Here is a 22,187-nt window from a genome sequence, read left to right on the forward strand (position 1 = left end):
CTTCCTATCCTGGAGGAAGGGATGATTTAATACAGCACAAATGCTGCATTCCTGCAGAAGGCTTAGCTTTTGGACCTGAACTCTGGTTATGATCCTGTGGTGAGAAGTTATTAAGAAGAGAAATAGCCTCTCCTAAACGAGAAGCTAATTTTAATCCCCTCTTGCAATGAATATACAAAGAAAGCCCCATGTACTGTCAGAGCATTAAGGTACATTTCAGCAGCAAATAGAACATGCTTTGAAACTAAAGCAAACAATAGCCTGTTTAAAAATACAATTGCACAATGTGAGAAACACTCCGTAGCCAATAACTTAGGCTCAGGTGAGGATCTCAGTGAAGTAGCAATTTATTTGCGATTGCAGTGGTGGGCGCCCCACAAGCAGGAGAGTGCGCATCTACTAGTTCCAAAACACAGTTTATATACTTTTTGATGACAGGACCCTCCCCTGTTTCCCCACTGAGTGCGTAATCCAGGTTCACAATCTATCCAATGCTTCACAATCAATGCATGGCCTTCAGTTGCTGGCCTGTTAAATTTCAGATTTCTTTTGACCTTTTTACTGCTTGAAGTGGTAATGTTTCTTCACTTATCTGACTTGATTTAACACTGTGATTTTCACCTAATTGTCCTAAGGAGCCTGTTTGTCTGCATTTTACAAGGTCGCCTGCTAAGCTTTCTTATCACTGTAAGCATATCTCAGTACCACATTACTTTCCCCCAAACAGTGTAACTCTACAAAAACAACATTTCTATTCCCACAATTCCCCCCTTTTCTTCTTTATAAACTGTTGATTTTTGCAAAAGTTTTCTCTAAGGTATAATTTGGTAGATATCTTCTTCTTCTTCACTTTCTTTGCTTTCCATCCCCTCATTATCACCTTATCTGAGTAAGGTGGTGGCTCCATGGTCATTTGTTTCAATAGTTCGATTTCAGTTAACCACTGTACTAGTCCTTTTACACAGTGGATAATGCAGCAACCAATGGCTGTCAAAACTCCTACAACTACAATCAAGGATGTAAATATGCCTACTTTTTCTGCCAATTCACTGGCAAGGGTGGTAAGCCCTTGCAATGCTCTAGTTACTGAGCCATCTGGGGCAGTATTGTTGGGTATAAAAGTGCAACAATGGTCCCCAGTATCACACACACACCTCCTTCCGCCACAAGCATCATATCTAATCATATCTGCTGATTATAATACATACAATTAATCCAATCCACATTCTTATTGATTGTTACCCACCAGAACAGTGACTCAAACCCTGCAGTAATTTGATTCCTGGCTTTCTGTTCATCGGGAAATCCTCTAGGTACCCCAATAGAATCTATGTATACTCTGTCACTGAATGATACTCCTAAGCTTCTTTTCCTTCTTCTAGGTATTAGTGATGTTTCTTTTTTAAATGCCAGGTTGAAGTGTATAGCTAATTGAACAAGTGCACAAGTGCCTCCCCAATTAGATGGTAGGGTGGACCGTAAGATCTTCCCTCCACAGTACCAGCAGAGATCTGCCCTGGGGATCTCAAGTCTTGAGCAGTTTCCCATCAAGTCCTTGGTAGCACAAGGCAAATTTTCCCAGATTCTGGGTAGCACTCACACCCTGCCGTGAGAGGCAAGATGTATGGTTACCTATAACTGTAGAGAATGCAGGGGGAACCGCAATATTGCTATCATGCAAGGAACAGCAAAGAGAGAGACTTACAGGCCTCATTTCCCCAGGCAGTCTTTTCTTGGTACAATGCAATCATACATCACATCCCCTGGGAATCCTTGGTCCACCCCTATGGGAAGGGCACTATCTGAGCAATCGGTCTTCCCGAGGCACAAGCACAGCAATTGCTATGGTTGAGACTCTGGAAAGAGTATTTGACCCAGTCTATCCAGGCATTCACATCCCCATACCCTGTTTCAATCTCAGATGTTTGAACTGCCACATTTCAGAGGGCCTCCTGTTTTCTCTCCTGTTTTCTCCTTGAGTTTTCTCCCTTTCTCTGATGGCAATGAAGGATTGTTTCCATAGAGCCATTCTCAATCTAGCTGTTCGGTCTCTCCTAGCTATTTGTTCTCTCTGCTCAGTTGCCATGGGGAATTTAAATCTCCCCAAGCTAACACCTCACAATCATCAAACATGACAGCTTGTGGTACATAACCCCCTATCACAGTCACCCATATTTTGATGGGGTATCCCGTTTTTGCTATTATCTGGTCATGCCTTTTCCAAGTTGCCAATTGACCGAGGCCTTCTCTGAGGCCTAGAATCACTAAAAACAAAATTAGTAATCAATTTTTCCCTGTCATTATCTTTAAATCTTAGGTTTCCAAATTATTATCAATACAAAGAATAAGATGTGCACTACTACTATAACAACCCCCCCCTTGGGAGCACTGCAATTCGCTATAGGTCTGTCCTTTCTCTCAATCACAAGCCACACACATTAGTTACCTGTGAAAATATAAGGTTAGTTTACAGTTGTAAGCTTTTATCCCACTCAGAGTCCACTATGAGATTTTTCTCTTTGATTTCAACTTCCAACAAGTCTTCTGTAGGAACAGCTTCCCAGGTACTAGGGTCGACGGATGCCTTCACTCGAGTATAGTGAGTCCAACCTTTTTCCGCAGTTCTTACGGCTGTTTCAGTGGTCAGTAATTGTCCTTCCCATTCAGGCCGGAGTTAACTCTTTCCAGGTCCGAATCAGGACCCGGTTTCCTGGGTGATGGTGGTGAATGGGGAATTCCAAAGGTGGGGTTTGAGCCAACAACCCACAGGTCCTGAGAGATGACAAAGAAGAGGACAACCCCAGCATACAGTTCGTAAGAAAACTCTCTTGTTTTGAATTGTGGTATCTCATCCCTTCTGCCCAGATAGGGCAATCCGAACAGCATCTCATATGGTAATATTCCTATATCCTTTCTTGGTGCTGTTTGAACCTATAGGAGTAAGCATTTTACCCAAGGAAGTTGGGTTTCTAACACTAATTTAGTTAATTGCTTCTTTAATGTCTGGTTCATTCGCTCCACCTTCCCAGAAGAGGACGGGTGCCAGGGGCTGTGAAAATCCCACTCACTCTCTAAGGCCTGCTTTAACCCTTGCAGTAAAGCCAGTCACGTGGTCAGTTAGGACAAACAAATAACTCAGTGAAATCTACCTGTATACTTTGGAAAAAGTCGAATCCCTGGCTCCCATCCCCCTCTGGGTGGGTTACGGATGACCTTTTAATTTACCTTTTGACATATGGTACATCCTCTGCATATGTGCTTCACTGAAGTGTATATTCCTACACAGACATACTTTCTTAGCGCAACATCACACATTGCTTGCACCTCCCGATGACTCTTGATGTAAAACAATTAATATTTGCCTCATTGGTGCTTTATTCAGCATTTCTCTCCCATCAGGGAGTATCCATTTTCCTTCAGACTTTGTGGCTCCTGATTCCTTAAAAAAAATCTTTCTTTTAAAACTGTTTAATTCTTTCTTAGTTTTCAACAATTCCCTGAATCCTCTCTGCATTTATTCTTTGTTTTCCTTCAGACATTAGAAGCCTTAAATACCTGACTTCTCTTTCTCCATATTGTACTTTATTTTCCAATACTCCCAAGCCCTGCTTTCCCAGAAAGTTGGATAGCTTGTTAGTAGCTTCCTTCACAACTGTTTTCTCCTGTCCTGACAATAAAAGATCATCCACGTATTTGTAACAGTAACACCTCCTCGGGAGCTTGGAATTGCTCCAAAATCTGTTCTAGAACTTGCCCAAATAAATTGGTGGCCCTGTAAACCCCTGAGGTAAAACCGTCCATCTGTATTGTTGCTTCCGCCCCCATTTCAGGGTCTTTCCAGTCAGAGGTGAGTATATGTTTGCTCTCGGGGCCTGAGAGCACTCCATTAATAATTACTCCATTAACTGTTATTCCAGTCTAACAATTTACTAGTTGAATGCCCAATTTCATCATCAAATCCCTTCCCAACAAGTTAGTCCCTGCCTTGGGTACATACAATAATTGCCCAGTGATCATTTTATCCCCTAATCTCAGTTTAGAATCCGCCAAAATTGGCACTGTTATCCCAGCCCCTTCTACCTCCATCACTTTTTAGGGTTTCATTAGTTAATTTAATCCCTGATACTTTACAGGCCAGTAATGACCTAGCTGCCTCAGTGTATTGGGTTCGGGGGCAAAGTTGGGGGGAGGGGGGGCTGCAGTGGCAACCCCTGCGAAAAAAATCCAGAAGCCACCCCGTGGCAGATAAGGGATAATTTCAGCCGGCCCCAAAGGGGCCCACCAGTGCCCAGAGCCAAGCCATGAGCAACACAGACCCTGCCTCTGTGAGAGCACATCCATGAAAACAAAGAAAGAAAGAAACAAACAAAAACCTGCTGCTCAACAGCAGCTGGGAGAGTGAGGAGTGAGAAACCTCCCTGCAGACACCAAAGTTGGAGCAGAAGGAGGGGGAGGAGGCTCTCCAGGTGCTGGAGCTGAAGCCCCCCTGTGGCCTCTGGAGAGGCCCCTGGTGGAGCAGGCTGTCCCCCTGTCCCCCCCTTCCCGATACTTGGGAAACTGACCAAACACCACAGCAAATATACTAAAACTTCTAGACTGTTACTTAGATATTGCCTGCATCCTCTTTCCCTGCTCATTCAACTTCAAACAGCTCTGTCAAACACTACATACCACAACTTTAACACCTTCAGGAACCCTTTTTAACACTTCTTTTTATCTTTCTCCAGCCTGTACTTTCACCAAAGGCTCAGTCATTGGCCAGCTTAATTCTGTATCTTTCTCCCTCCAGGATGCTGAAACAACATATCAGTATAACATATTTCATCCCATTTTCCTTTTTTTCCTCCTCCTTCCACTCCGGATATTCCTACAAGAAGTGGCCAGCCTGGCCACACAAAACATCTTATCAAAGCCTGTCTTTGCTATGATTCAGGCCACAACACAGGCAGCCTTCTTTGCCTGCCATTCCTTCATCTCTCTTCCTCTCCTTTCCATCCTGGCCCTGACTCCCCCTGAAGATTTTCTTCCTTTCTCCAACCCTCTGCCTCACTACCTGCTGCACTGTCAATACCATTAGTTTCACTCTCTGCTTTTCCTTCTCATCTCCCCTCCTGACATACACATTCTGGGCCTCCCGCAGGAGGGTCCCCCAGTGACTGTTCACTACATCCCCCCACCTTCTGGAGCTTTTTCTGTGTATCTTGCCAGGCTTTAATCACACAGTGAACTTTCAAGAGCCCTTGGGATACCGGATCCTCGGGATTCATCCCCGAGTACTTTCTCATTCTGACCCCAAGTCTCTCATATGATTTCTGTGTTGCACACTATTATTATTCCAGCCAGGATTGGCAAGTGGGTATTTCTGCCCTGCCGATATTACCCCTCGTCCTGGAGGATGAGCTATTTCCCATTTTTGTATAGCAGCTCTCCTCCTGATCATTCCCCTTTCTTCCCCTGTAAACAACATACTTATAGATATAATTCCCCCCCCCCAAAAAAGTATAAGTTAGGTCCTAGGAACTGGTCTAATAGTTCAACTAGCCTGATGGGGTCCTCAGTTAATGACTTAATCTCCTTAAAACTCCTAACCTCTTTGCTGGTATGGAGGGGGGGAGTTCACCTAAGAGGATACACAGTTAGTGTTAGTACTGTTAGTATCAGGGAAGGCAAAACTCTCAATATCTCCTCTACCTTGTCCTAATTCTTGCCAGAGCCTAGAGTACACTCTCTAGGGACAGTGTTAATTGCAGTCCCTGTCTCCCTTCCTGGAGTGACTGCTGCTGCCGCCAGTGCAATATTAGGATTATAGGGAGCATAACTTGATTCCTCCTCTGAAAAAGGAATCTTATAGTTTGCATATAAATTTAAAGCCTGAATTTTCATCAGACCTGTATTTTGGCTGAAGTGGTAATGTTTCTTCACTTATCTGACTTGACTTAACACCGCGATTTTCACCTAATTGTCCTAAGGAGTCTGTCTGCATTTTACAAGGTCACCTGATAAGCTTTCTTATCACTGTAAGCATATCTCAGTACCACATTCCTTCCCTCTAAACAATGTAAATGCAAAAACAACATTTCTATTCCCAGAACAAGGTGCAACTTCTTTATTTTACTTAAATAAAGAAATAAAGCTCTCAAGATTCAATGTGAGATAAAAGAGGAAGATACACTGGGGATATCACTGGCTGTCAGGAGGAGAAGGAGAGGCAGCAACATTTTCTGCTGTAGGGTGTGTTAGTCCATTGAGTTGCCAGCCAGGGAAGTAGTAATAACTCAGGCATGGTGTCAAACTAGGCTGGACTTGATTCAAAGCCTCTTGTATATTGATAACAACAGCTGCAACAGCTCGAAGGCATCCAGGCCATCCTTTACTTACTTCATCTAATTGTTTAGAGAAGTAAGCTACTGCTCGTTTATAGGGACCCAATCGTTGTGCTAGTACTCCCAAAGCTATCCCTTGTCTCTCATGAGAGAACAACCAAAAGGGTTTCGAGAGATCCGGTAATCCCAAAGCCGGAGCTTGCATCAATTCTTGTTTAAGTTGTTTAAAGGCTTTTCATGCTTCTCCAGTCCAGACTAACTTTGACTGATTAATCTTTATCAATTCATATAGAGGCTTTACCATTAGTCCATAATTATAAATCCAAAGGCGACACCAACCTGTCGTTCCTAAAAAGGTTCGTAGCTCCCTTAACGTTTGGGGTTCTGGAGTCCGGCAAATGACTTCCTTATGTTCAGTTCCTAGTTCTCGTTGGCCTCCCGAAATTTCAAATCCCAAATAGGTTATGCATTGTTGAACCAGCTGGGCTTTCTGTTGAGAGACTCGATATCCCTTTAAACCCAGAAAATTAAGGAGACTTATAGTCCATTGAATACAACTCTCTTTGGTCTCAGTAGCTATTAAGAGATCATCTATATACTGTAACAAAGCCCCTTCAGTGTCCGGAGGTATCCAAGTCTCGAGTTCCCTTACTAATTGGTTTCCAAAAATAGTGGGACTATTCTTGAATCCTTGAGGTAGCACTGTCCACGTAAGCTGTGTCTTTCTGCCTGAGTCAGGGTTTTCTCATTCAAAGGGAGATAGGTTTTGGCTTTCTGTGGCTAAGCCTAGGCAGAAGAAGGCGTCTTTTAAATCCAGTACGGTAAACCAGACTTGACTATTCTTTAATTTAGTCAGCAAAGTATAAGGGTTTGCCACTACTGGATGTATATCCTCAGTGATTTTATTTATGGCCCTCAAATCCTGAACTAGCCTATAGCTTTTTCCATCTGCCTTTTTAATCGGCAATATGGGTGTATTGTATTCTGATTCGCATTCAATCAATAATCCATACTGTAGAAATTTATCAATTATGTCTTTAATTCCTTTCCTATCTTCTATCCTCAAAGGATATTACTTAACCTTAACGGGTTTCTCTCCTGGCTTTAATTTAATAATTATTAGGGTCACATTTTTAACTCTTCCAGGGACTTCGGTGGCCCAAACTCCTGGATATACTTGATCTGTGATCTCTAAAGGTGTTTCACTTTTAGGGTCAGTTTGTATTAGTGCCAAGCTCAACACATTTATTAGTTGTTCTTCTCCTATCCTTAATTCCATTTTCCCTTTTTCAAAGACAATTTCTGCTCCTAATTGCTCTAATAAATCTCTACCTAAGAGTGCCCATGGGGAGTTAGGCATATATAAAAATCTGTGTATGCCCCATTGTTTCCCTAACTTGTACTTCAAAGGTTCGCAAAAATAAGCCTTTTTGGTTGCACCTTTTACCCTAACATAATCATTCCGTAAAGGCATTAATGCTTGATTTAGAACCGAATATGTTGTCCCCATATTAATAAGAAATTTCACGTCCGTTCCTCCCCTAACTTCATTATAACCAGTGGAGGATCCACTAGGGTAGATTACCCAAGTCCCTGTTATTCCTGTTGAAATCAGGGGCCGATGATTACCCTAGGAAAAGGCTTGTCAATTTGTCCTCCGAAGCCAGGTCCAAATCTTTTTTTTTTTTTTTTTTTTTCCATAACATTTCAGAGTTGGTCCAAAAATTCCATAGGGATTTCTTTTGGACCTTGTTGGAAGCATATTCTCAATTCCCAATTCATCCAGGTTTTAGTATTTACTTAACCGTTCATAATTTTCAGGATGATTCGGGTCTTAGTGGGGGTCGGTCAGGGGAATGCAATTGTCCACAGTTCCCTGAGCGGTCCCATCGGCAATCTGAGCTCGCACATGAACTCAGGTTGTTTTAAGAGTTAACTGCTTTTCTGTTTCTGTGACAACTCTCTCAGACCCATTGTGGTCCCTTTGCCCTAAAGGGCTAACACCCGGGATTTTAAGATCTCTGCCTCGGGCAGAGGCAGAACTATTAACATTCCTACATCCTCTTTCCCTGCTCATTCAACTTCAAACACCTTTAACACTTTCAACAACCCTTTTAACACTTCCTTTATCTTTCTCCAGCCTGTACTTCTCTAATGCCATCATCAAAGGCTCAGTCAGGGGCCAACTTAATTCCGTACCTTTTCCCACCAAGATGCTGAAACAACAGCAGTATACAACATTTCATCCTGTTCTGCTTCTCAAAAAACAACATTAACTGTAGCAAAATATTATAGTTTAAAGTTCCATTTAGGGGCCACTTTTCTCCACATTCCAGCTTATAAAGCGGCCACCACTGATTACGATATTTTATCAATGTTTTCCTGTTCACACTTCCACCGGCATATCCTCCAATATCCTTCCAATGACTCAAAACACATCCTAAAGGGCTTTTCTTTAAAATCCCACCAGTTTGCCTTCCTCCCATTTTCCCAGTTCACACTTTCAGAATACACTTATCACTTACAAAATGCAGCACGCAGGTATCTTTCTATAGCAACGCCAAGAACCTACTATTATTACCAAGAATATAGCCAAAATCACAATAGCAATAATCAGAGTCAAATTCCACATGCAATAAGTCAGAAAACCGAAATAAGTAACACTGTACCAAATGAACCTTATTAGCAAACTTGCCAGGTTCCAAACGGCAATTAAATGCCAACAAAATCAAACATATACTTAAGGTGCTAGCCACAAAAGTATACACCACCCTGCAGAACTTTTATTTTCTGACTTATGGGCCGTTTCAAATGACCAGTCTACCAAACAAACAAACTAACTAAAACCAAAATAAAGAATACTGTCACTTACAGCGATGGGGTCCTTGTCTGCCTCTGCAGTGATCCGTTGAGTCAAGGAGTCCCTCCAGGAAATCCCGGGAGTACCCTAGGGAGTCCTATTCCCAGCGGGTCCTGCAGCCCGGCAGAGAGGGTGTCCCATCTGGGTCGCCAGATTAATTCAAAGATCGAAGCCGAAATTTCTAAGTGACGAAGTATCCTTTATTGTCAGCGCTGGATGCACGGGGGATCCTTCCACCTAACGTGCATATTCAAAGTGACAAACTATCTCATATTTATACAGCAAAACAATGAATATTCTATTAACACCTATACATATTCGATACCTAAACCCGCCTACTCTCGCTTCGTATGTTAATTAGCTTATCAGTCCTCACGCTTGCGCAAAGCCTCCCAAGAATTGTGGGCCGGGGTCTTCAGGACGTGGGCAGTGGTCTTTGGGAGGAAGACCATAGGTCTTCCTCATGATGTACTTTTCACCTTTTGCTAAAGAATGCCAAGTTGGCTGAATCAGTTGTTTTCCAAGCTGCAGGAATGCCGAGTTGGCTCAAGTTATCTCAAGTTTCAGCCTAACTGAGGGTCAACAGATAACGGGGTGTTTCAGTTAACAAGATGCTTCAACATAACAGAAGGTCGACAGATAACAAGATGTCGTATATTTTGTTCTCATTAATTTTTAACCACAAGATTTATTCTATCCTAAAGTGAGTTTATACAATATCAACTAACACTAAATGATGGTGCTACATTGATGGAAGCTCTTTTCTGTCCCAGCTGGGCCCCTCAGTGGCAGCCTGAATAGGAGAAAATGTAAAAGGAGAAATTCCCTTGCCCAGCATACAGTGCAGTCTCAGAGCCCATAGCTGCACAGAGGCAGGGGTTCTGCCCTTCTTCAGCCCCAGCAGGACAGTCTCGGCCTGCATCCAGAAGCTCCATGGCCGTCGTTGTGTGGCCTGGTCAGCAGGATGCTGCAAGGCAGGGCATATGAACTTTAGCCCCTAGGGACCTTGGAGGCAATGGGACACAGCTCTTCTGGCCTCTGCTGTGTCTGCTTGGGAGATGGAGTGCTCATGTCCTGTGCTATTAATTCTGCAATCCCTTTTGCTGCAATCAAATCTGGGTTTCTGTAGCTGTATGGTGACCTGCCAGGCTGGTGCCCTAATTTTGCTTTTCCCCCTTTGTATCCCATATGCAGAGAAGCAGAGGGAGCTGGCTCGGAAGGGCTCCCTGAAGAACGGCAACATGGGCAGCCCAGTTAATCAGCAGCCCAAGAAGAACAACGTGATGGCACGGACAAGGTAAAGGACTGGAAAACTCAGCTGTGCTCTAAGCTGAAATCCCTAATGGCCTTAAGATGACAAGAACAACATTCATTGCCATTCCCCTACAAATACACAGTAAGAGCAGTGATGGCCTTTCCCAAACACTCTGTGCTGTGTTGCATCCTGTCCCATGGGGGAACATGGGGACAGCTGGGCCCAGGACAAGTGACAATACAGCCTTCAGGAGGCAGAGGGAGCCCGGCCTGGAGAACGGCTTTTACCTGGGCAGGTAGTGATAGGACAAGGGGGAACAGTTTTAAACTAAATGAAGAGAATTTAGATGAGATGTTAGGAGAAAATTCTTTACTATAAGGATGGTGAGGCACTGACACAGGCTGCCTAGAGAAGCTGTGGATGCCCCATCCCTGGCAGTGCTCAAGGCCAGGCTGGATGGGGCTTTGGGCAACCTGGGCTGGGGGGAGGTGTCCTGCCCATGACAGAGGGGTTGGAATGGGTGATCTTTAAGGTCCCTTCCAACCCAAACCTTTCTGTGATTCGATCATTCTGTGAAAATTAGAGGTTTTATATGTTTGTCTCGAATGCTCTGGGCATCCTCATGTAACGTTGTAATCCTACCAGCGGGAGAGCGTACAGTGCTGCTTCGTGTAACAGCAAACTGTTTTAGAGCTTAGTTCTGACTTGGCTGCTTTTATCCCAATAGTTCCCCTGCTTCTTTTTGAAAATGCCCTCTTCCCCATACTGATTAACTTAATGAAGGCTGGTGTCTAATTCATCTCTGCGTGCTTTGCTATACACCTCCTCCACACTGCAAACAGCATGGTCATACTTTGCTGGGGCTGCTTTGGCTCATCTCTGTATGACAGTATCGGACAGTGCTACAAACCTCTGTAAACAAAGACGTTCTTACCTGAATACTTTCTTTCAGAGTATTTCTGTGTTTTTGTTGTTGTTGTTGTTGTTTTTTGTTTGTTTTTCTTTTTTCTTTTTTTTTCCATGCAGGCATCAGTACAATTGTGTATTGTGTGCCTAAATTCAGGGGCAGGAACCCACTGAGTCAACAGGATTGCACTCTTTGCATGCTATGAGAAAGGTGGCATTTTTTATTGGAGGATCTTATTTAAAATGACAGCAGAGTCTGCATTAAAGCCGTGTTTTTGTTGATGAATTAGAAACTTGCATGGATTACCATATATTAAGTAGAACAGGAGCTGTAGGTGAGAGCCTCTCTCTGTGCAACACATCCAACAGATGAGGTTCTTTGTTTCAAATTAGTTCCCAAAACCCACAACAGCAGTCATAAATCATGCCAGGACTTTGTCAAGTTTTATTTGTAAGCACCTGCGATGTTGGCGAAATATGCTACACTGCTCACTGCTCCAAATTTGGTTGTTGAGACCATGTAAATGTGCCAGGCCCTTATTGGCAGTAAGAAATTCTGCAAATGCCCAGCTGGGTTTTCTGTTCCCACTGCTCCTCTTTGTATCCTAAATGCAAGCTGGGAAGACTTGGATTCTTTTGGCATTAGGCTGCACAATAGCTTCCCAAGAGGAATAGTAGCAGATTTGCTGCTTTAGAGATTTAGAAACACTGAAATTAGTGGGGGAAGATAGTAAGGGAGAGAGGATAAGTGCTGATGCCCACCTGTAAAATTAGTTACGTCTGCCTGGAGGGGCTGCTGTTTCAGAGGTGCCAGTGGAAGGAAGAGTGATTTGGTTTGGGAAGGGTAGAGCACTGACAACCATTGACAAAAGCTTTAGAACAGCCAGCTCAGTTTTATTCCATCCATGGACATCTGAGCAGTGTTCAGGAATGTGGAGAACCCTGCACAGACAAGATAAGCCTGCTGGCAATAGACTCACATCTCTTAGTTACTTTTCACACAGCTTTTAGAAGCTTCCTTTGGGATCTGAAAAACACAGGTTTGCAGCAACTGCTTTAGTAGCAGATGTAGCCAAGCTCCATTGCTCCCATATGGAGAGCTGGGAGATGCCTGGCACAGGCTCTTGCTGGCCTGTGATTCCTCATCCCCCAGCTCCCTTGGCTTTCTGGGAACCAAGCAGCAGTCTGGGCACAGCCCTCACGGTACCTCAGAATGGTTTGCTCTGTCCTGCCATAGACAGGGCAACCCCAGGAAGGCAGAAATGTCACAATCTTGTTCACAAGGCTGCAGTACAATGAGAGACTCCAGTGGGATACACTGCAAAACATCCAGGTTCTAGTTGCTCTATGTCTGAACTGTTGGCTTCTTCCAGGCTCTATAGAAGAAGCTAAAGCCATTTCCCCTTTTTTGCTCTTCTCCTCATCAAATATGTTTTCCTTCTTTCATTCAAAGTGTATTTCTTCTCTTTGTCCCTGCCCCACTTCCTCCTCCTTCCCCAAGGCCGTTGTTCTTCAGTATTTCTGAAATCCAGCCTCTAATATCAGGTTCCGTTCACCATTGAGTCTTCTTCTGAGGCAGGGGCGCAGCCAGCCTTAGAGGTGAAAGAATCTGGATCCATAACATGCTCAGCCTCCCTAAGAGCAAATACAATGTGAACAAAGTTGATGTGATGTTGCCAATCCCCACTGGAAACACAGGCAGAGCCCACAACACCATCTGCACTACTTCTACGCATCCAGATATTGTAGTCCACTCTAAAGATAAACTAAACACAGATGTTGTAAAGTATTCCATGTTAAGCAACCAAAACCACCAAGACAAAAAGCTCATACCTGCAGATGAAAGCAGGTACAACTTAAACCCAGCTTTGTTCCAAGGACACTGGGAAGCAAGAAAATAAAAGGCAATCAGGATGTGAGAAAAAGCTTAAATCAGGGACAAAAACATTATCAGTTTTAGTCTGTGGCAGAAAAGTTGAAGTTCCATTGCTAAGAAAAAAAAACACAAAACATTTCTCAACAAAAAGATGTAGTGATTTGTTTTAATCAAGTAAATAGCACCACAAAGGACTGTTCTCCTTGATCCCCTGATAGTGCTTTGTTCACTCACAATGTAGAAACAATTGTCAGTGAGTGTATGTGGAGCAGTGACTTGAAAAATGGAGAGCAGGCATGGAAGTGAGTGCTTCTGGTATCTGGATAGGCAAGCTGCTGCTGCCAGATCACAGCTTCTGTTTTAGTTCCAGACATCTTTGCTTCTTGACTTCCTTCCTACATGGTTTGTAGGGAGCAGAAGGAACCTCTGGAGGATATGGGAAGGGGTTTTGCATTTTGCAAGTGGATCCCATTTTCTGCAGTACCCTGATGCAGCAGCCTGGAAATTCTGCATCAATTAATTTCTTTAGCCTTGCATTTCAATGAATGCAGTAAGAAAATGCAACTAGTTATGAGCCTATACATCTGCTTCATTAGAACATTTGATATATTTTGCTTTCCCTGAGCCTTGCCCATCTTCAGTGCCTTTACATTACTAAAATTGTAATGACTTTCTGATTTTTTTTGAGCAGAAGAGCATTGCAGCTGGTTAAAGAGCAATTAGAGCATGGATGAGATGGATTATCATTTGTAGATCTTCCCAAACTCTTAGTGAAGCCCTGCTGCATCATTGTATTGTTAAAGACCAATCATTTTTTTGGGAGAGAATCTGATTTAACCCACTGAATAAGATTTCCATGATAATCTTGCAGTTCCCACCTGCTGAACATAGTACCTTGCTCCATTTGCTCTGTCTGGTTGATCTTATTTTAAATATGAACCCAAGTCTTTGTGCAATTTTGTGGATGAAATAACTGTTGTGAGCTGGATACCATTGAATATTTTCCTTATCCTAGAGGCTCTGAAGTCTATATCCCATTCCACAGACTCCCTCAGGCAATTAAAGGTGCAAAGTCATCATCAGCCATTGTAACACTTCGGATGAACTGAAAGTCTTTATAGAATAATGGGATTTTAAAAGTGCAAGTCAGACAGGGCTCTTATGCTACACCCACCAGCTCTTACTTCTCATATTACTGAAGTTAGGGGTGAGACTTCACAAGTTCTGTGTTATGGGGGCTGGGTAGGGACACAGGCAGAAAGACCAAATCCCTGATTTCCAATCCTATAGTACCTTCCCTTAGCTAGAATACCTTCTCCTGCTTGCTTATTGCAAGTGCCACATACTCATTGCTAGGAAAAAAAAACAACACAGAAGTCTGATAAGGCAAGCACTGCAAACTGAACAGTTTCATCAGAATGAAGCCCAGAGCGTCCCAATCATTTTGTCTTTCAGGGAGGAGTGTGTTCCCAAGGCATGTCCAGCATCTGTCCCTGTAAATCTGCTCTGAGCTACCCAGAGACACAGCCTGCCTCCTCTGAATTGCACCTATTTAAATGTCTTCACTAGTAAGGGAGGACTTGCAAAGAAGTGAAATGGGGAAAGCCTAACTATCATGTGACTTTGATACGACTATGTGTGGTACTGAGCTTTACTGTGTGGTTAATGGAGAACATTTAATTATTTCAGGCTCGTCGTTCCCAATAAGGGCTATTCGTCATTAGATCAGAATCCAGATGAAAAGCCACTGGTAGCCCTGGATACGGACAGGTATGCAAAGTGATAATAAGATGATATATGTTAAGGCGCAAGCAAGTTTTTCATGACAAAGCACAGCACTGGAACTAACTCCTGCTGAAACCATTCTTGCAGACCACTTGCAGCCTTCCTTGCTGTGCCCTTTGGCATATGCCGTAATTGGTCTGTGCATGTAAACAAGCAGGAAGAGACAAGAGTAAAGAGCACTTTCATGGAAATGTCTGAGGTTCACAGATGAAAGTTGTTCTCTAGGCTGCCTTGATGTAAATTCTCTGTGCCTAAAGGACAGCTTCACAGCACAAGAAGGATAGGATTAAGCAGGGAATTCAGGTCTCTTTAACTGTTTCCTTCTTTGCTGTCTTGTCCTTCCCTGCAGTGATGATGACTTCGATATGTCCAGATATTCCTCCTCGGGATACTCATCAGCTGAGGTGAGTTACACTCTCTCTTCCCAGCCATGAATGCTGGTAGCAGAGCATCCAGAGATGCCTTAGAGTGGCCTTTTGCAGCCAGAAACAGCTACACAAGGAATTTACCAGTGGTGTAAACTCTGTGAATCTGTAAGGGGCCGTGGCAGAAATTGTGTCATGTTTCTTTCTTCCCTAGTGATCTAGTTGGCTCCGTCCCCACACTGCCACAGCACAGAGATTTGCCCGTCAGCTTCACTGAAGCTTTTCCCAGTTCTGCTCAGTCCTGCAGTGCCCATGTGGTGCAAAAGCATCAACTTGTCTGTCGTGGCAGCTCAGCAACTGTCCGCTTGCCAAGACACAAATAAAGGAGCTGAGGGTGTGCTGTCATTTCCAGTTTTAGCAGGGGTCAGGGTCACCTGGAAGGTGTTTACTTGGAGCAAGCAGAAATTCCAAAGAGGACTTACAGATATGAACTCTTGCCCTTTCAAAGAGAAATGGCAGGAAGTTCATGTTTGCTAATCCCTTGCATTGTTTCTGAATGTATTCCCAAGATCTCCAGTTAATTAGTTGCTCGGCCTCTGGGTGCTGCTTCTGTAGGATCTGATTTACAGTCAGGGTGCTGAGCAGCCATTCTGCACGCAAGCTGCTGGAAACTGTTCCCCCTTGTATCTCTTCCTAGGGCAAAATCCCTCTGAAGTGTGGAGAAACAGCCAAGAGCAGGGACCAGGTCAAATGATCTGGGCCATCTGTGGGCCCTGACTTGAAGGGTTTTTCACCCAGAGCTAGCTAGGCAGCAATCTGAGATTACAAAGAACCAAGTGGCTTTACCACCACCTTTCAACTGCTGTAGTGCCCCAGATTGAGTGGAGGGACTACACAGCTCCCAGTTGGTTTATTATCATTATTTCCCATTTTAAATATCATATATATTTCCCATATCGTATGTGGGATATATATTCCAGAATAAGGGACCTCCTTCCTCTTCCGACCTGTCAGAAGCAAGAAGTCTCAAGTGTTTGACTGTTTGTCTCTTTGTCTGTAGCAGATCAACCAAGACTTGAACATCCAGCTGCTAAAGGATGGGTACCGGTTAGATGAGATCCCAGATGACGAGGACCTCGACCTAATCCCCCCTAAATCGGTCAACCCTACCTGCATGTGTTGCCAAGCCACCTCCTCCACCGCCTGTCACATCCAGTAGTGAGGCCGGCAGGCTGTGATCAGTGCTTTCCACTATAACTGTAAAACTTAACCGCCATTGCTTCCTCCTATGGTAGGATGTGCACCTCTTTGTGTTCATGGAGCCAGGAGAAACCAAAAAATTCATTTTATGATTGGTTGATAAGTTATTTTAAACTATGATTAAACAAAAGAGTTAAACTCAAAGTGCTAGGCAGTGCCTGGCAGAACTGACTGGTCCGGAGAGCAGATGCAGAATGGCTCAGAGATACTTCTGGGTTTGTGTAGACACCAGAGATGTTTTGTAAGGTGTCAGGTCCAGAATGGGAAGGATCAGATGGGGCTGCAGTTAATCCTACCCTCTAAAAACAATCCATTTGCAAGATCAGGGGTGTCTGAGGTGTCGGGGGGGTTTACCTGAGGTCAGTTCATAATTAGTTCACTAAGCCTCATTTGCCTGTGTAACCAAAATTACACCATGATCAGGGCACAGGAATGGCAACAGAGCAGGGCATCCTTTCTTATGGCAAGTCTAGGCAGGATCAACATGACACAATTCATTCACTTGCAAAGAGAGCAAGATGGTGGCATTTCTCTGTGAGTCAGTAGTAGCTGGAGCTGCTGTGTCACATACCCAATGCAATCTACCCTTAGCACCACATTAAATTATCACCAAACACATCAGATTTGATCTGCAGTCCATCCATACTTTCAGTAGATTCAGTCCTTGCCTGAGAATACCATAATCATGAGTTCAGTTCAGTTGGATACACTGACTTCAGCTTCTACTTAAGTCCTGTGAGAGCCATCTGCTTCCAAAAATCTTGAACTCTGTTCAACTAAGAAAAAATGAGTCCTGCATAAGACAGGACTTGAGCTATACAGTCTGAAGGTCAGTGCTGAAAAAGCTAGTTGAAGAAAGTATATTTTTTGGAGCTCAGCTGTTGGTACTCTTGACAGTGCATCTCTTGGTGCCTATGGGAGACATTAGTTAACGTGGTGGTGTCAGACTTTAGGGGAGTTTTCAGCAACAGAGGGATTATGAGCAGATTCAGCTGAAAAAAAGCCATGAGAGGGAACTACTGTTTATTGCATCTCCGCCCCCTTGTGAACCAAGCTTTGTCTGTTAGAGCAGTCCCACATCAGGAACAATTATGTTTATTTGATGCTGGAATAGTCAGGAAACCTGGCATTACATTAGATTTCTGGGCTGAATTGCCAGTTCACCAACAGATTGTTTTAAATGTAAAATCATTTCTGGATTTAGGAAATATGTCCTCTCCTTGTTCAGTCTTACACTGCTGGCTTCAGAAGACATGGGATTCAGGTGATGGATGGGCTGGCATCTTTCTCTGAGGTGAAATCTTTTGACACAGCCACAACTGTGTCTTTCCCTGCTCAGACAGGAAGAAAGACTGCCTGCCTTATGTCAGCGCTCTCTTTAGAGCCTGGTGGAGGGAAAAAGCGAAGGCAATTCTAAGTTTCCCATCAGAATTCCCCTGAGCCACGAGAAAGAGCCTGATCTCCACACTGAATTACAGATACCCTGTATGAAATTTGCACATCATGAGCTGACTCTTTAAGTTCTCTTAGTGATGAGGAGGACACTTATTTAACATCACACGTTTTCATTCTGTGCAGCGCAAGGCATGATGTCATCCGCAGCATGAGCAAAAGAGCAGGCATACAAGGCTCCTGGGCTTTATTATTCAGCAGCTACCTGCAGGCAACCATGAAAACTGTGTTTGCCCCCTTCCCTGAAACAGGGACTGTTGCCCTATCTGCCAGGGAACAGAAAGAGGATGGAGAAGACTTGTTTACTGAGCATCTCTGCCTCCTTGTGCAGAAGTGCTGGTTAACTTGCCAACTCCTCTAGGGAGAGAGCGTTCCTCTATTGAATTCCTCTCACTTTCTCATAATGTGGCAGTGCCAAGGGGGAATATTTCAAAAATGTTTCTAAAGAAGCACAAAGCTTCAATTCCTTGCTTCTTCTTTCGTGTGCCAGCCTTCCTCTCTAGTGCTAGCTCAGGTGTGAGATTAGCAAGTTGTCTGCAGTGGGGAGAAGAGCTCTAACAGCACTATGTGGGAAGAGAAGTTAAAAGGGAGGAAAAGCTCAGGAGTATTTTTTTCAGATGGGGAATGTAGTCAAAACAGAAAACAGAAACCACATGGTCAAACTAAATCCTGTAGGACATGGCCAAGTCTCTTTAAACATTCACACTTTTAAAGCAGGAGTTTGCAGTTCAGCATTGGTACCATGCAACATCTCCATTGCACTTATCCTCCTGGGTCAGTGTCTGTGCCTTTCAGGCAGGCTGCACACACGCAGCCTTTCCCACAGCCTTTGCTCAGGAGCTTGGGGTATTTTGGTGAGCCTGCTCAAGCAATGAGGTGTCTATTTCCGTTGGTTAACCATGGCAGACTGCACATCGCACAGTTCTCCATCAAACCACCTTTGTCTTAGGACAAAGATGGAAGTAGATGTCTGAGATTGTGTCTCCCAGAACTTTAACTTCCCCTCTGAAGGACAGACCTTCCCTGTAACCACTGCCCCATGGCACCACTGCTAAGTCCTTTTATTGCCCCAATTTCTGTTTTTTGCCTGCCATGTGCTCTGAGGCATTCCCCAACCCCACAACCCTGCAACCGCCCTCCACCCTTTGCATTGTGTTATGTACACCTGCTTCCACCATAACCCCTTAAAGTCACAGAATCACAGAATTGTAGGGTTTGGAAGGGACCTCGAAAGATCATCAGGTCCAAACCCCTGCCAAAGCAGGTTCCTTAGAGCAGGCTGCCCAGGTAGGTGTCCAGACGGGCCTTAAATATCTCCAGAGAAGGAGACTCCACAACCTCCCTTGGCAGCCTGTTCCAGTGCTCCGTCACCCTCACCATGAAAAAATTCTTTTGCATGTTGATGCGGAACTTCCTGTGCTCTATCTTGTGACCATTACTCCTTGTCCTGTCCCCACAAACCACTGAGAAGAGGTTGGCCAAATCCCTCTGTCTCCCACACCTCAGGTATTTATACACATTGATGAGATCCCCTCTCAGTCTTCTTTTCTCCAGGCTGAGCAGACCCAGGTCTCTCAGCCTTTCCTCATAGGGAAGATGCTCCAGGCCCCGTATCATCTTTGTGGCCCTCCGCTGGACTCTTTCCAGGAGATCCCTGTCTTTTTTGTACTGGGGAGCCCAGAACTGGACACAGTACCCCAGGTGAGGCCTGACCAGGGCAGAGTAGAGGGGGAGGATCACCTCCCTTGACCTGCTGGCCACACTCCTTTTAATGCACGACAGGATCCCATTGGCCTTCTTGGCCACCAGGGCACACTGCTGGCTCATGGTCAACCTGTCGTCCACCAGGACCCCCAGGTCCTTCTCCTCAGAGCTCCTCTCCAGCAGGTCGTCCCCCAGCCTGTACTGATAGATGCGATTGTTCCTTCCCAGGTGCAGGACTCTACACTTGCTCTTGTTAAACCTCATTTGGTTTCTTCCTGCCCATCTCTCCAGCCTGTCCAGGTCTTGCTGAATGGCAACACAGCCTTCTGGCATGTCAGACACTCCTCCCAGCTTTGTATCATCAGTCCCTGGGAGGACACTACTCATTTTCACATGTGAGGGGGGAAGATGAATTTAAACGTGAACTAGGCCAGTTATTCCTCCAAATATAGACAGAAGCACAAGCCAAGTGTTTTTCCCTGCTCACAGAAGGAGCTGGTTGCACAAATAGTTGATTTGGCATGACAGTACAGGACCATAAAATGGCAATTTTTTGGCTTCTCCTCTCTGTGCTTTGTGTTCATATATTTTATTAGGGGAATAAAGTAGAAAGGGTGGGGAAAAGTAGTTACCTGTGTAGGGTCATTATCAGGAAGGCTGAATGGATTAAGGCAATGCACGTGTGGCTATCATAGAAAACCGACCACTAACCCTTCTGAACTGCAGCCCTTTAGTCAGGTTATGACCATAGGGCATGTCTGTTGGCTCATTACAAAATCTGATGGACAGCCCAGCAGTGTGTGTTAACAGCAAATTGGCTTGGCTCTCCCTGTCTGGTCTTGTGTTCAGACCTTTGTGTTTTGGCCAGAAGGTTTTCCTTGTGCCCTCACTGGAGGTTGTGGGGGCTTCCCAGGAAGGAGTATAGATACATGGTTGTTCTGTCACTGCTCTCCTTACACCAGCAGTATATCTGCTGTCATGGACCAGAGAAGACAAAAGCAAACAGCACAGTCCCTGGCTCTTTGTTGCAGCATTAGAAAGCCCTAAAATCTGCAGAACTACTGGGTAATCTCCAAACTGCAGGTTACTTGCAAGAAAGCGAATCATTCCTTGTTCTAGTCTTTGCACCAAACCATATGGTTTTCTCAGGCCCTATTTTCAGTCTGAAGTGTACAGAATACCAGGGGGAGGAGTGCCGTGGAGTATGAAAAGCTGCATTACTGTCCATCTAAATTACCATGCAAATAGGATAGCTTCCTTATAGTGATGCTGGCACCTCTAACAAAGGAATTTGCATTTGATGCCTCCTAAAGCCAGATTGGTTTTTTTTTGGCTAGGATTTTAAGTAATTTTAGTCACCAAATTACCTGAGTTTAGGCAAATAATTTCTTCTTATCAGATGTTAGTTCATCCCTTTCATGTGAGCTTTGGACTACAAGGTCTCAGCACTCAATTCTTGTCTCTCCAGTCAGTCTGCAAACACCCCATTTCCAGATGTCCGTGTGAGGGGAAGTATCCTCCCAGTGTCAAGGAAGGGTCCTAGATAGCATGGTCTAGTCTGCTTTTCCTGTGGTTGTGTAAATAATCTTTGGTTGAAGGAAGGCTGATGTCCAGGTGACCATCCCAGAGGCTCATTTGATGTCCTATCAGGCATATCTTAAAGCCAACCTTTGGAAGAGCCACTGGATCATATCTGATGTTGCTGCATGTCTACCCCCAGTGCGTATATTTGGCTGTCAAGTCTACTCTGCTCTTCTGGCTGTCCTGCTTGTAGATGCCTTGCAATTGCAAAAGCAAGCAGCCAAGCCTGCTTCACAGAGGGGCTTGAGGATGCTGTGCTCACCCACAGACAGGACAGACTCAACTGCTTCTGGTTTGTCTCTCCGTCTCCTTTCCCAAAAGGAGACAGCTGCTCTGCTCAGCTGTGTGCTGGCTGACACATTGATCTGAGATCCTGAGCAGAAACCTTCCCTCTCCATGAAGAGTCTGTCCTCAGGCTGGCCTGCAAGCTGTACAACGGCATGCAGGAAGCTTGAAAAGTGCAGCTCCTTGTATGTGACTCAACAGAAACATGAAGATGCTTTTGAAGGAAGGAAAGACCCAGATGGGCACCAGATGGAACAAGAGAAGAAAAACAAGCAATAACTAGAAAGGTTGCCAAGTGCTGCCTTGGCCTAGGGAAAATCCCAGTTGTCCAAACTAATCTATCGCAATACAGTGCTGATACCAAGCTAAGCATGTTTTCAGATGCATACACCAGAAACACCATGTCCCTGAGCTAGCACTGCAGCCAAATACTACTGCAGAGAGTCTGCTGGACCATCAGAGCACAGAAATGAGATCTGGGATCCCTCGCTGCTTTTGGCATGTGTGTTTGCTCCAACCTCAGGCAGGTCACATC

General features: G+C 44.4%; 1 protein-coding gene across 2 annotated transcripts in view; it reads left to right on the forward strand.

Annotated features, from left to right (window-relative positions):
* Nucleotides 1-19,316, forward strand: part of LOC116501254 (protein FAM219A-like) — a 138,855-nt gene extending 119,539 nt beyond the window's left edge. The window contains exons 3-6 of one of the 2 annotated variants that reach the window (XM_032206775.1): nt 10,378-10,480; nt 14,910-14,990; nt 15,355-15,409; nt 16,431-19,316. In XM_032206775.1, coding sequence (XP_032062666.1) covers nt 10,378-10,480; nt 14,910-14,990; nt 15,355-15,409; nt 16,431-16,589 — 398 coding nt within the window. In that variant the 3' untranslated portion in view covers nt 16,590-19,316. The remainder of the gene's footprint in view (nt 1-10,377; nt 10,481-14,909; nt 14,991-15,354; nt 15,410-16,430) is intronic. The other variant, XM_032206776.1, reaches the window with a different exon arrangement.
* Nucleotides 19,317-22,187: the final 2,871 nt, after the last annotated feature.

This window comes from Aythya fuligula, chromosome W, assembly GCF_009819795.1.
Source record: "Aythya fuligula isolate bAytFul2 chromosome W, bAytFul2.pri, whole genome shotgun sequence".
Taxonomy (NCBI): Eukaryota; Metazoa; Chordata; class Aves; order Anseriformes; family Anatidae; genus Aythya; species Aythya fuligula.